Source organism: Protopterus annectens, chromosome 2.part0 (genome assembly GCF_019279795.1).
Source record: "Protopterus annectens isolate FY-2018-M chromosome 2.part0, PAN1.0, whole genome shotgun sequence".
Lineage (NCBI taxonomy): Eukaryota > Metazoa > Chordata > Ceratodontiformes > Protopteridae > Protopterus > Protopterus annectens.
This window is the reverse complement of record NC_056728.1, coordinates 863155911-863168655: the sequence shown is the minus strand read 5'-3', so window position 1 is coordinate 863168655 and position 12745 is coordinate 863155911. Positions and strand designations below refer to the sequence as shown.

Genomic DNA, 12745 nt, shown 5'->3' with positions numbered 1-12745 from the left:
TGGACACAGCCCAGGACACCATCTGGTCCCACTGATGCTGTGTGTTTTGCTTTGGAGACGCTGGCTGTTACCTGAGCATCTGCAATGTCAGGGGGACAGCACTCTGCTGGAATAGATATTTGGCCTTTTGGTGTGGGGCGGGGGGGGGGATTTTGCACTGAACCTGTCAGGTTGATTGTTGGCAATGTGTGTGGGTTTGGTGTATTGTTTGTCATTTTGGACTAATTCTGAGCATATCTGTGAATTTCCACCCAGGTTCCTACCATCAGTTAAGAAAGCCTTGTGATTATCCTTAGTGTCCTGTGCAATTTTTATCTTGTAGCTGGCCTTAGAGGATTTTGTGTGTGGCCATAATTTTTTGTCATAATACTGATCAGAGATGACTTCCCTTTTTGGGTTTTGCTCTATCATGTAGTAGCTTCCTCCTTCTCTTGCATGGCTTGGTAATGGCTGGGGTCCACCAGGCCGGATGCCTGCATTTGGAGGATTGGGTCTTGGTTTTATTTGGGATTGCATAATCCATGCATTCCTGAAGGTGTTCATAGAATGCATTTATAAAGGGTTCTGAGGTCTGGGCCATATTTTCCACAGGCAGAATGGCTTTAATGGACTCCACCTCAGTTTGGAGGAGTGCAAAATTTGCCTTACACATGTTTTTCACTGTGGTTTTCTAGCCGGGGACTGGGGTCGGGATGTGAATATCCAGTGAGATTACTCTATGGTCTGATATTACCAGTGAGGGATACACTTCTCGTCTTGGACATACAGTCCATGTTGGTGATTATCACGTCCAGTATGCTTACCCCTCTTGTGGGAGTGGTAAGTTGTTCCATAGCATTTTGGTTTATGAATTCTAGGAACCTTTGCCCTAGGGTGTTGGAGCTAGAATAATGCTCCCAGTCTAGGTTTGGGTAGTTGCAGTCGCCCAATATAATGTTGTTTGGAGAGACCTTCATATTTTCACGTGTTCTCACGTAGGCCAAGTGCGGTTCCTGGAAACTGGGAGGCAGTTTTAGCCACTGTTACTTGCCTGTGGATAGTCCATGCTGCTTCTTGCTGTGGCACCAACCTGGGGCTGTGGTTATCCTTGACAATTATTGATAGTCACCCTCCTTTTGTAGTTTGTTCCATGTTTTGGGGCTGTAAAGCATGGTATGAGGTGTAACCTGGTAGTGTTAGGGTGCTCTTGTGAGCCTTGAACCAGGTTTCTGTTACTGCACAGATATCAACATTCTCCATGCTGAGGAGAGTTTGGACTGCATGCATCTTGCAGTTTAGACTTCTGGCATTGGGTAGCATTACTTCTAGTTTCTTATCCCTTGTGATACCTATGGAGGTGGGTTTGTGTTTTGAGCCTTACCTATTCAAGGCACTATGAGGGTGACAACAGGCTTTGCCAGTATCCAAAAGGCCAGGAGTGATAGGTGCAAGCCATCCCTAGCGGGTGGAGCATCATGTCTTGCTCAGCATGTCATCCCAGGCTGACAGGCATTGGATCCCCTTTGACTAACAGCAATACTTAAGCCAATTGTTGTAATTGATCATCTTGTCTTCATATTGTGGCATCATGCTTGGTGAGGGTAGTATGTTAGTCAGGGTCATCAAGTTTTCATATACTACATGGTGTTACATTGCTTAACACATGGCAATCATGCCTCAGGTGGTGCTGCAGGGCTACCTATGTTGGATGCACATACTACACTCCCTGTACATGTTTGAAAGCAGGTTGTGTTAACTTAGGCATCCCTTTTACTACATGTGTGAGTCAGAGAAAGGTACAACTTCCAGGGTTCCTACTGAGCCAGTGTATGTGCTATGCGCTGCCTCTTTGCCAAGGCCAAGGCATACTGGGCATGCCTCCTTCTGCCTACTGGGGCAGGCTCAGGTTATTCCTCCTACGAGTCACGCTCTGCCTGTGATGGCCTTGGCAATGGTGGGGGGCTGTTTGGCCCGGGCCTATGCTGGTCCTGCTGCAGCTGTTTTCGCAGAATCATATTATGTAGCATAGCACATACCATGACAATTTGGGTACATGTAGTTGGTGAGTTCTGCAAGGCTCCACCAGATGTGTCCAGGCACCGGAACCGTGACTTGAGCAGCCCAAACACACGCTCTATTACATTACGTGTTTGTGCATGTGCCTCATTATGGTGTTCCTGTTCAGGTGTGTGTGTGTTTCTGATGGGTGTCATCAGCCACAGCTCCAGTGCATAGCCAGCATCCCCCAGTAGGTGACCATGTCGGATGTCCCCATTGGCAAATGTCTGGTACAGCTGCGTCAGACGCCAGATATGGGAATCATGGTAGCTTCCAGGGCAGCCAGCACACACATTCAGTATTATGCCCTGGGCATCACACACGACCTGGCAGTTGATGGCGGGGAAGCCCTTGCGTTTAAAGTAGACCCTACCCCGCTCACTAGCTGGTGCTTTGATGCGTATGTGCGTGCAGTCTATTGCACCCACTACCTGAGGGTATTCCGCTATTTGCTGGAAGAGACGCATATTGCTGGCCAATATCTCACGGGAATTGGGGAAATATACATGATCACCGACATGTGCTGACATGGCATCCAGGAACTGGTGCAGTACCCTGGATGCTGATGCCTGTGATATCCCCATCATATCATCAGTTGGTCTCTGGAAGGTACCTGTTGCTAGTATTCTTAGGCCAACACATACCTTGGTTTCCACTGGGATGGGTTCCCCTCTGTTGGTTTTGTGTGTGAGGCGTGGCCTGCACAGCTCAACAATTTGCTGTAGGAGGTCTCTGTCCACTCTATAGCTTTCCACTATCTCCAGCTCATGTAACCCCTGGTAGGTGACCCTGGGCCTGTACACTCTTCTCCAACTTCTCACTGTGGGTTGTCTGGCAGCATTTGCATTGTGACCACCCTCAGCATGTTGCATATGTCGCCTTATAACAGCTATGGCAGCCCCTAGTATTTTTTGTCTGAGTGAGGCTTTTTCAGTTTTCACTTCTAATAGCTTACTCCAGTGTTGCAGTGTCTCTTGAGAGAAACATACTGCACTGTTTGCAGAGTTTTAAGCGCTGGGCTGGGCTACTGTTCTGCCTGTGTAATTGCCTGCTTCTGATTGGTTTCACCTGTTACCTCTGCTAGTATTCCCTGGTAGCTTCCTACAATTTCTTCTGCTTCCTTTTTCCTTTCTGTTTCCTCGGGGGGGGGGTGATGTGCAAACAAGTGCAAACACGCTCACAGCAGCTAACACACACGCACACATGCTTAGACGGACTAAAACTTGCTTATTCGGGTTTAAACGCGTGTACACCAGCGCAAATGAGCTAACAGGTCTTTAAACAAGCTTCTACATGCTTACTCCAGCTGAAACGCGCGCACTTGCACTTACACGCGTGCACCCTATCTTACTAGGGCCTTCGAGCGTGCACACGATCGCATGCACGGCCAGCAAGAAACTTTGGTGTTATCCACAGTGTACATCTTCCATTTCTTGGTTTTCCCATGTCTACTTCTTGACACACCTCTTTCCATGATGTGTGACTGACAGCTTTCACATGCCACTCTGCTCCACTGAGCTGCATTTCTTTCATACATACCCCCCTGTGATGTCACCTATCTCTTACTCTGTTACTCCCCCTTATCCTACTCCTACACTCCAGGGATTGTGCTCATTTGCTATGTAAAAGTGCGATTCACTATCCTAACACTCATTTACATAGGATTGCCTACTAATGCTTAGTTACATGTTTACACTGAGCTTCCCCCCTTAGCAACCCCTAGTCGGTGGCCATGTTGTTTTCAGCCTGCTATTCCCTTACATTGTAAATTCATGGTTTGCATAAAACCCACATTTGTGGGTTTTAAATATTTATTTTTATTTTTTTTACAGCGCAGCCTGTTTGCGCGGCGGTGCGCTACGTTTAAACATCGGCGATCGCCGAAAAAAAAACATTTTTATTTTAATTTTCCATGGGGGTACATTGCCAGTGGCCACATATTTGGCCATTGGCATGCTTCCTGGAACATATGCAACCTTTATTTGCAGCTGACAAGGCTCCATTGTGCTATTTGCAGAATGGTACTCAGTTGTCAACCGAGTACATTTCTGCAGATAACACGGCTCTTACACAGACAGGTTTGAGCTTCCTGGATCGCAAAATTACCTCATTTGCATGCCTTTCGGCTGCAAGTGAGGTCATTTGCATATCCAAGCCCTGTCCATGTAAGAGCCGTTTTAGGAGCTCTCTTACACACCCCTACAGGCTGTTCGTGGATCGCTCGTCAGACATGATGGCTGCATGGAGTCTTACACTACTCAGACTCCATGCAAGCCACCGTGAATCCTGCCCCTAATTTTAAAATGGTAAAATTACTATCTGTATGCTGTACACAGACTTAGGTTATGAAATTCATTACATGTTTTTTCATATTTTGGTAAACAACTGTGGTAGGGAACATTCCAACATGCTAAGTAAAACCTCATTTTTGAAAACAGTATTAGTACATACAAAATGATAAAATAACTGTTTTGAAATGCTGTACACATGTATAGATAGTTTATGACAGGTTATGAAAATTATGACCTTCATATTTTGGTAAATAACTTTGCTAGGGAGCATGTCATTGTGCTAAGTAATACCTCATTTTGAAGACAGTATTGGCACTTATAACATGGTAAAAAAATGTGTCTGTATGCTGTACATATGTACAGATATCATAGTTTGTTTATACATTTGCTATATTTCTCATTATTATGCCCATATCTTTGCAAGGGAGTATGGTAACGACACATTATGCATAGATCTGAAGCTGACATTGAGCCACAGAACTTGTACACTGATATGTAGTCTCTGTCTGTTACAGGTGATGAGATATTATGCTTTTTGTATCAATTATGAGAAATATAATAATCCTATTTCTCTGAATATCTCAGTAAAGGAGCATCACACAGTAATGGTTAAGGTGTCAATTTAAAGCTGTAAAGACAGTATTCATAGTTCCAACATGGTAAAAGAACTATGCCTGTATGTTGTATACATGTACAGATATCAAAGTTTGTTTTGGACTTAGGTTATGGAAATTATGATTTTTTTCATATTTTGGTAAATAAGTTTGCAAGAGAGCATCTGAATGTGCTAAGTAATACCTCATTTTGAAGACAATATTCATAGCTCCAACATGGTAAAAGAACTGTGCCTGTATGTTGTACAAATGTACAGATATCAAGTTTGTTTCTGACTTATGGCTCTGGAAATAATGATTTTTTTCATATTTTGGTAAATAACTTTGTAAGGGAGCATCTAAATATGCTAAGTAATACCTCATTTTGAATACAGTACTCGTAGTTCCAACATGGAAAAAGAACTGTGCCTGTATGTTATACATATGTACATATATCAAAGTTAGTTTCAGACTTATGTTACGGAAATTATGATTTTTTTTCATATTTTGGTAAATAACTTTGCAAGGGAGCATGTCAGTGTGCCAAGTAATACTTTGAAGACAGTATTACTCCTTACAAGATGGTAAAATAACTTTGTGCACTGCACACATGTACAGATATCACAGTTTTAGTCTTGTAGGATTATGAAAATTATACATTACAATACTTCTCATTATTATGCCCATATCTTTGCAAGGGAGCATGGTGATGACACAAATGATGCATCATTTTGAAACTGACACTGAGACACACAACTTGTACACTGATATGTAGTCTCTGTCTATTACAGCTGATGAGATATTATGCTTTAATTATGAGAAATACTATATTAATCATACTTCTGTGACTATCTCCATAAAGGAGCATGATACAGTAATGGTTAAGGTATCATTTTAAAGCTGACATTCATACAAACAAATTAAATACAAATTGTATGGTTCTACATGGTACATTGCCCAATATATTGTGCTTTGTTTTTCCAAAAAGGTAAAAAATATGCACATTGGCATTCCTTGCCAAATATTTACTAATGACTTTGATATGCACATTTACACTGTTGGAAAGGTCAGTGTCTGCTGAACAACTTTCACATTTACATTTTTAGTCTAGCTCTTATAGTTAAAGAGTTATGAACATTTGTTTTCTGTAAGGTATTACAAATGGATTTTCTGAAAATGAGCTCAGGCTACACTGCTGTTCCTATGGTGGAATTAAGTAGGCAGCTTTTTCTGAGCGGTGGAGAAGCCATGCATGGACAGTGGGAATTGATGATCAATGCTGGCTAAGCCTTTCTGGGAGACGGGGTGCTGTGGTATGTTCGGCTGCTGTTCACCAGCAAGCGGAAGAGTGTAGGTGATGAAAATGTAACCAGGAACCTGGGCTTTGTACTCTCAAGCTGGTGACAGTAGGTGTGTGTGTGTGTGTGTGTGTGTGTGTGTGTGTGTGTGTGTGTGTGTGTGTGTGTGTGTGTGTGTGTGTGTGTGTGTGTGTAGAAAAATGCATGCATTGTAACAGTACAGGGCCTTTGCTCATGACATGAGCATTCACCTCAGCCACAAGGTGGTGGTGGGTTTAGCAACTAAAATAGAAAATACTTGATAGCCTGATGCAAGCTGTCAAGAATGGAGGGGTGCCGCATAGTTTTCCAGCCTGGGAACAATTAGGGTGCATACTGAAACACAGATGGCCTCAGTTTGAGGGAGGTAAAGCCAGACCCCAGAATTTCCTGCTTTGAAAAACATGGGCCAAAGACCCACTAAAGGTGAGGTTGACAGTTGCAGGCATGGAAAAAATGAAAGAAAAAAACTTTTAACAAACTAATACAGAAATTGGTATGATCTTTTTACACTTAAGAAAATGTGCCAAACTGTTTTCTTAGAAAAGCTACAACATTTAATAAGGCTAACATTTACATACCAGCACTGTAGCAAACTCCCTTGTACTTGACAATGTTATCATGCTGAAGAGACTTCAAAATTTCAATTTCTCTCTCAAAATCTCGCAGATGTTCTTCAGTAGTATGCTGTAATTTCTTAACAGCCACAACTTCACCAGTATTGTCCTGAAGTGGGTCATAGCGACACATTTCCACACTGCCAAAATTACCCTAAAATGAAAGTATGCTTGAGTGCAAGATCAACCATTTTATTTCACAAACAGCATGTGACTTGCAAGAGCTAAAACAGGAGCACAAAAAATATCTAGTCTTAAGGGAAATTCTTAACAATTTTCAAACACTTAACACATACTTTAAATATTTAATAGCATATAACAGTAGTACTTGCTCTGCAGGCAGCTGTGTACTCCACTGCAAACGGTTATTTCATGTATATATCCTCACAGAGAGTGACATAAACCATTTCAGACTTGAAGTAGTAACCAGAAAAAGGGGGTTTCATTTGATAACTGTACAATAAATAAAACAATGTATGCTAAATATTAGGCTTTAAGTTACTTACACAGATCCCTCAAGCTCATGTCACAGTTGTTTTAAGTGTAACAGCTCAAACACTAAGTTACTGATGTGAAAGTTGCTTCCTTTACCTAAAGTACAGTTGTGTAAGCTGCACTTACTACGTTAAGTGTCTGAATTCCCCACTGCTGCAATAGCCTATGGGTTGCATCTTACCAAGGATATAGCAACTGGCAAAGCTTTCATCCCATCCCACAGTGTTACTCTGGCTGCTTTTAGGCTGAGTTGTTTTGGAGGGAGCAACACACTGCCAGACTGATTAAAAATATTCATGACTTTCTTGTTCCCCCAACAAAAAATGGAGAGTTCACCCTGAACAATACAAGATATTAATAGCAAACACTACCATTATAACCCACAAGAACTTCATACAAGAAGCGGGTTGATGAGTGGGTGCAGCTACTGCAGCAGTGAAGAATTCAAACCTCTACTGTTATAGGTAAGCACAATTTACACAACTGTACTATGTTTATCATTCTCACTGCTGCAAATGCCAAGGGTAGACTACCATAGCTTATCCATCCTGAAAGGAGGAAGGAAAAGGGCTCAGAAACCCCTGGAGGACTATCCTAGCAAAACCTGCTCTGAACCTGGATAAGGAATCCATTTTGTAGTGCTTTGTAAATGTTTCCTGGGAAGACCAAGTTGTTGCTTCTAGAATGCTTCTACAGTCTAGCTCTTTCCAGTATGCCATTGTACAAGTTAAGACTCCAGTAAAATGTGCCTCAACACTGCTTGGAATAGATGTTCCATGGTGAGAGTAACAAAAAACAGCAGCTGAGGAATAATCTGTTTAGATATGGGTTGACCTTTCTTAGTCCCACAAACAAAAAGCTGGTTAGCTTTCATAATGGACTTGGTTCTCTCAAGACAGTACCAGAGTTACCAGTGAATATCCAGAGTGTGTAGCATCTTTTCTCCTGTTTTTTGGACATGAACAGAAAACAGGCAGACTGATGGCTTCATTCAATGTGAACTCTAAAGCAACTTTGGCCATAAGAGAGGTTTGTGTAGTGAGCAACACTGTCTCTATGGAAAACCAGATAGGAATTTCCCACCATGAGAGAGTGTAACTCAGATGCTCTTCATCCAGATATCAGAGCAATCAGAAGAGCAGTTTTCTATCTAATGAACCTAAAACACTAACTGGCAGGTTCAAAGTGATGCAGTTTGATTAACTAGCACAAAACTGAGATCCAGGTCTGAGGTATAAAACTCTGTTTATAAACTGATAAACAGAGAAAGAAAGAGGGTGATCCATGGACAGACATGTTGAAATGACTGCATGATGCATCTTTATAGAGGCATAAGAGAGGCCAGAATATAGAAACTCTCAAATATTTAAGCACCAGTAGTACAAATCCCTGATGGATCACTAGTCATTAGTTAAGCATCAACTAGAAAATCTGTTCCTCTTGCCAATATACGATTTTCTAGCAACAGGCTATCTTGAATCCTTCACCACCTACTGCACACCCTCATGAAAGATGTGCCTAGAACATATCAAAATTCAATTAGAGGCAGTCAGCAGAAGCTGTTTGATGTTGGTGGGGTGTCGAACTCCCCCTTGTCTTATGCAAGTTGATTCAGTCTGTGAAGAGCTTGTGGTAACTGTCCCTGGCCAATTCCATATGAAGGGAGAATCTTGCCTGGACCAGACAGGAGTCACTGCAATGGTTTTTGGAGAGTTTTTCTGAATCTTCCAAACCAACTTGTAAATCGCTGAAAGGGGTGGAAATGCATAGGAATAGCCCCCAAACAGGGAAATTAAAGAAAAAGTTGTGTCTTACCATAATGTTCCGTCTGAGTTGTCGATCTTCAACTATTTTTTGACTTGTGGGTTATGGTTCCAATCCTCGGAATTGATCCAGCCATTATACAGCTCGCGTCAGCCAAAAGAAATCTCTCTCGAGCTGCAAGTATACCCACAATGCCCCCTTCATATTACCTCAGATCAAGCTTGTTATCATGCAGAGAAATACTCTATAAATCAGAAATCTTAAAGACTTCCAAACATCCACAAGGTAAACTAAGGCAGAAGTGATAAAAAACAGTTTAATGAACGATAAGCGCTTTCATGCTCTCCTGAGCACTTCTTCAGACCATATAAAAAATACAAATTCACATATACTGCTTGTAAAATACATAGCCTTTCAAACTAACCTATCACAGAATAAAATCGCTTAAATAGTCTCCGCCTTTTAAGAAAAGGTTTTAAAGGGATAGAGGTATTCAAACCTGGTGGTGTGTTGCTGTGTAGCCTAATAATCCAACTGCTCTCTTGCTGTTCTAGAATGTTATTAAGATCTCCCAGTCTGCCGCCAGGCTTAAGTTGTTCTAAAACTCGAAACATAAAGGTATGTGTAGAGTCTGTCTCTCTCACATGACAGGCTAGGGCATTTGTTAAATCATTCTTCCTAATAGCTAATAAATGCTCACATATCCTTTCCTTTAATCGTCTTTTGGTCTTTCCTACATAGAAATTTCGACAAGATAAACAACTAGCTAAGTAGACCACATATGTACTACAGCAACTGGTATAAGAATTACTAGTGTATTTAAAATGTGTGGTTGGATGTATAAAACTAGACGCTGCATCTATAAATGAGCAATAATTGCATTTGCCACACATAGTGGTACATCCATTATTTATAGAACTACGTGAACTGTTATATTTATAGCATGGCATCTGTTTAAGATTGTGCTTGTTTTTAAAGCAAAATCTGGTCGTAGTCCTACAACCTGGCTAATTTTTTCATGTGACATAAGAATAGGCCAGTTTTTCTTGATAATGTCACAAAAACCTCTATGATCACTAGTATAATTAATCGTAAACTTCACTAGATATTCATTGGATTGTTGTGTATTCCCATTGTGGGAAACTGAATTATTGGCATAGAGAAAAGGACATGCATTTGTGGATCTTAATTCAGTAACCTCACATTCCATTTGATCTACCTCATTGTGTTTATAACCTCTGCATTTAAATTCATCCTTTAGCTTAGATAGATCTTTATCAAAGACCTCTTGAACACTATCTAGTCTGGACATCTGCATGCCCTGGCCCTTCAATACTTTCTTAAAAACCCTCTTCGGATGCATACTATTCCTGTGTAGGGTGGCATTTATCCTACATTCTTTCCTGAGCATACGTGTGGCTATTTGGCCATCTAATGTCCTATATATCTTGACATCAAGGAAATCTATGGCAGTATATGAATGGTGATGGGTAAATTTAAGAAAATCGGTGGTTATATTCAAATATTGCAGAAAATGTGGTATTAATTCATGTGGCCCTTGCCAAAGAATAAAAAGGTCATCCACAAACCTTTTAAAAAAGGCTACATATTTCTTATATGTATGTTGACTGAGCCAAACACACTCTGGCTAGGCTTATAAATGCCCTAGGGCAGATAGCCTAGTATGAACCTATGAACCTATATATTTCTCTTCCCAACCACTCATAACCAAACTGGCATAACTATTGGCGCAGGGGGTCCCCATGGCTACCCCCTGCCATTGCCAATAATACTGCCCGTTGAAACCAAACAAGTTATGTTCCAATATAATGCTAAGTAGGCCACAAAGCAGCACATTCTTACTATCAGTAAAACTGCCATCTCTTTTTATAACATCATGTAATATTGTCAAACCTTGTTCATTAGGTATACTTGTAAAAAGTACATCCAACGTAATAAAACTAAGGTAATTCAAATCAGTGCAAGAACTTAAAAACGAAGACATAGAGACTATAAAATGTCTAGTATCTAAGAATCACTTCGGATTTATCTACCAACTTTCTTAGTTCTTTCTCAACAAAAATAGATATAGAGTCAGTGGCCCATCCCCACCAGAGACAATAGATCTCATAGGGGGTGTTGTGCATTAATTTATGTACTTTTGGTAGACCATTCAAAACAGGTATGGTAGGATGTGTGGTACTTACGTATTATCGCAACCAGATTTTCGCGGTTGCGGTAATATGCTTGTTGGCCCAAAAACGGATTGTGGGAGTAAAGGTAAGGTTGAATGTGATGTTTTCTATGGATACAACCTATTTTTTCACAAATTCATAAGCAAAATTAACGTGGAAATGTGAATCCTGTTTGCGTAGTTCAAAATTGGTTACACTGCTGTCATACTGCTGGAAATGAAACGAGAACACCTGGGAAATGTTTGGTTGAACTGCTGCCGTACTGCAAGAAGGATTATTCCAAAGTTGACAATACATTTTTTTCAGAGAATAAGATATCAACAGCAGCAAATTTTGGGGGTAAACTATTGTCTTTATTTTACAAACATTTGAAAAGAATTTAAGTTAAAGAGAAGAACAAATAGATAAAGTACTTGTACAACAGATGCTAAACATAATACTACATGTGCTGTTAGGTGTAAGATAAACATGTATGGAGTTATCTGACAGTACCGGATGATTTTTTTGTTTTCAGATGGATAGTAGTTACTGTTGGAATGTTTTCTGGATGTTTTGGACAGCATACTTGTGGATGTTTTCTGGATGTTTTGAGCAGCATATTTGTGGATGTTTTCTGGATGTTTTGGACAGCATACTTGTGGATGTTTTCTGGATGTTTTAGGGTCGCATACTTGTGGACTGTTCAGTCGCGGGTGTATCATGAGTGACATGATGTCGGGAAATGGCATAACTTCAAACAGTCATTTTTTAAACTGTACACTGTTCTTCCTGCCTAAACAATGTCTTTTCATAAAGTTAACATTCCCACTGTAATTCTGCATACATTTCTGGTTACATTCACACACCGGGAAGCAAGTGGTATTATCACAAAAATCTGGTTGCGATAATACGTAAGTACCAGATGTGTAATTTTAAAATAATTGTATAAATCAAGATTAATCATATTACTAGCTAAATAACTACTTAAAATTTTATGAATCTTATCAGTGGTGTGATTAACTTCATTTTCACATATACAGTTAAATGCTTCTTGTATAGGATATGTGAAAATGAAGTTAGAGCATATTTTTGAATACTACTAGTAAACGGAAACATTTTAGGAATTTGACTAATGATGAGTGGACTGTCCTGTACGACTTACAAAAGGATGACATAGTTATTTTCAGACCAGCAGATAAAGGAGGTTCTCTGGTCATTCTTGACAGAGACTGTTGTTTTGCATTAATGGATGAGTTATTAAATGATGTTAATACATATTGTTCCATTAATTTAGATATTGTTCATCACACCACTGATAAGATTCATAGAATTTTAAGTAGTTATTTAGCTAGTAATATGATTAATCTTGATTTATACAATTATTTTAAAATTACACATCCTACCATACACCTGTTTTGAATGGTCTACCAAAAGTAC

At 40.3% G+C, this 12745-nt stretch overlaps 1 protein-coding gene across 1 annotated transcript in view; it reads right to left on the bottom strand.

The window, feature by feature from the left end:
• The window catches only part of JAK2 (Janus kinase 2), a 2444284-nt gene that overhangs the window by 297257 nt on the left and 2134282 nt on the right, over positions 1-12745 (bottom strand). Inside the window, exon 24 of the mRNA XM_044060357.1 lies at positions 6840-7029. Coding sequence (XP_043916292.1) covers positions 6840-7029 — 190 coding nt within the window. The remainder of the gene's footprint in view (positions 1-6839; positions 7030-12745) is intronic.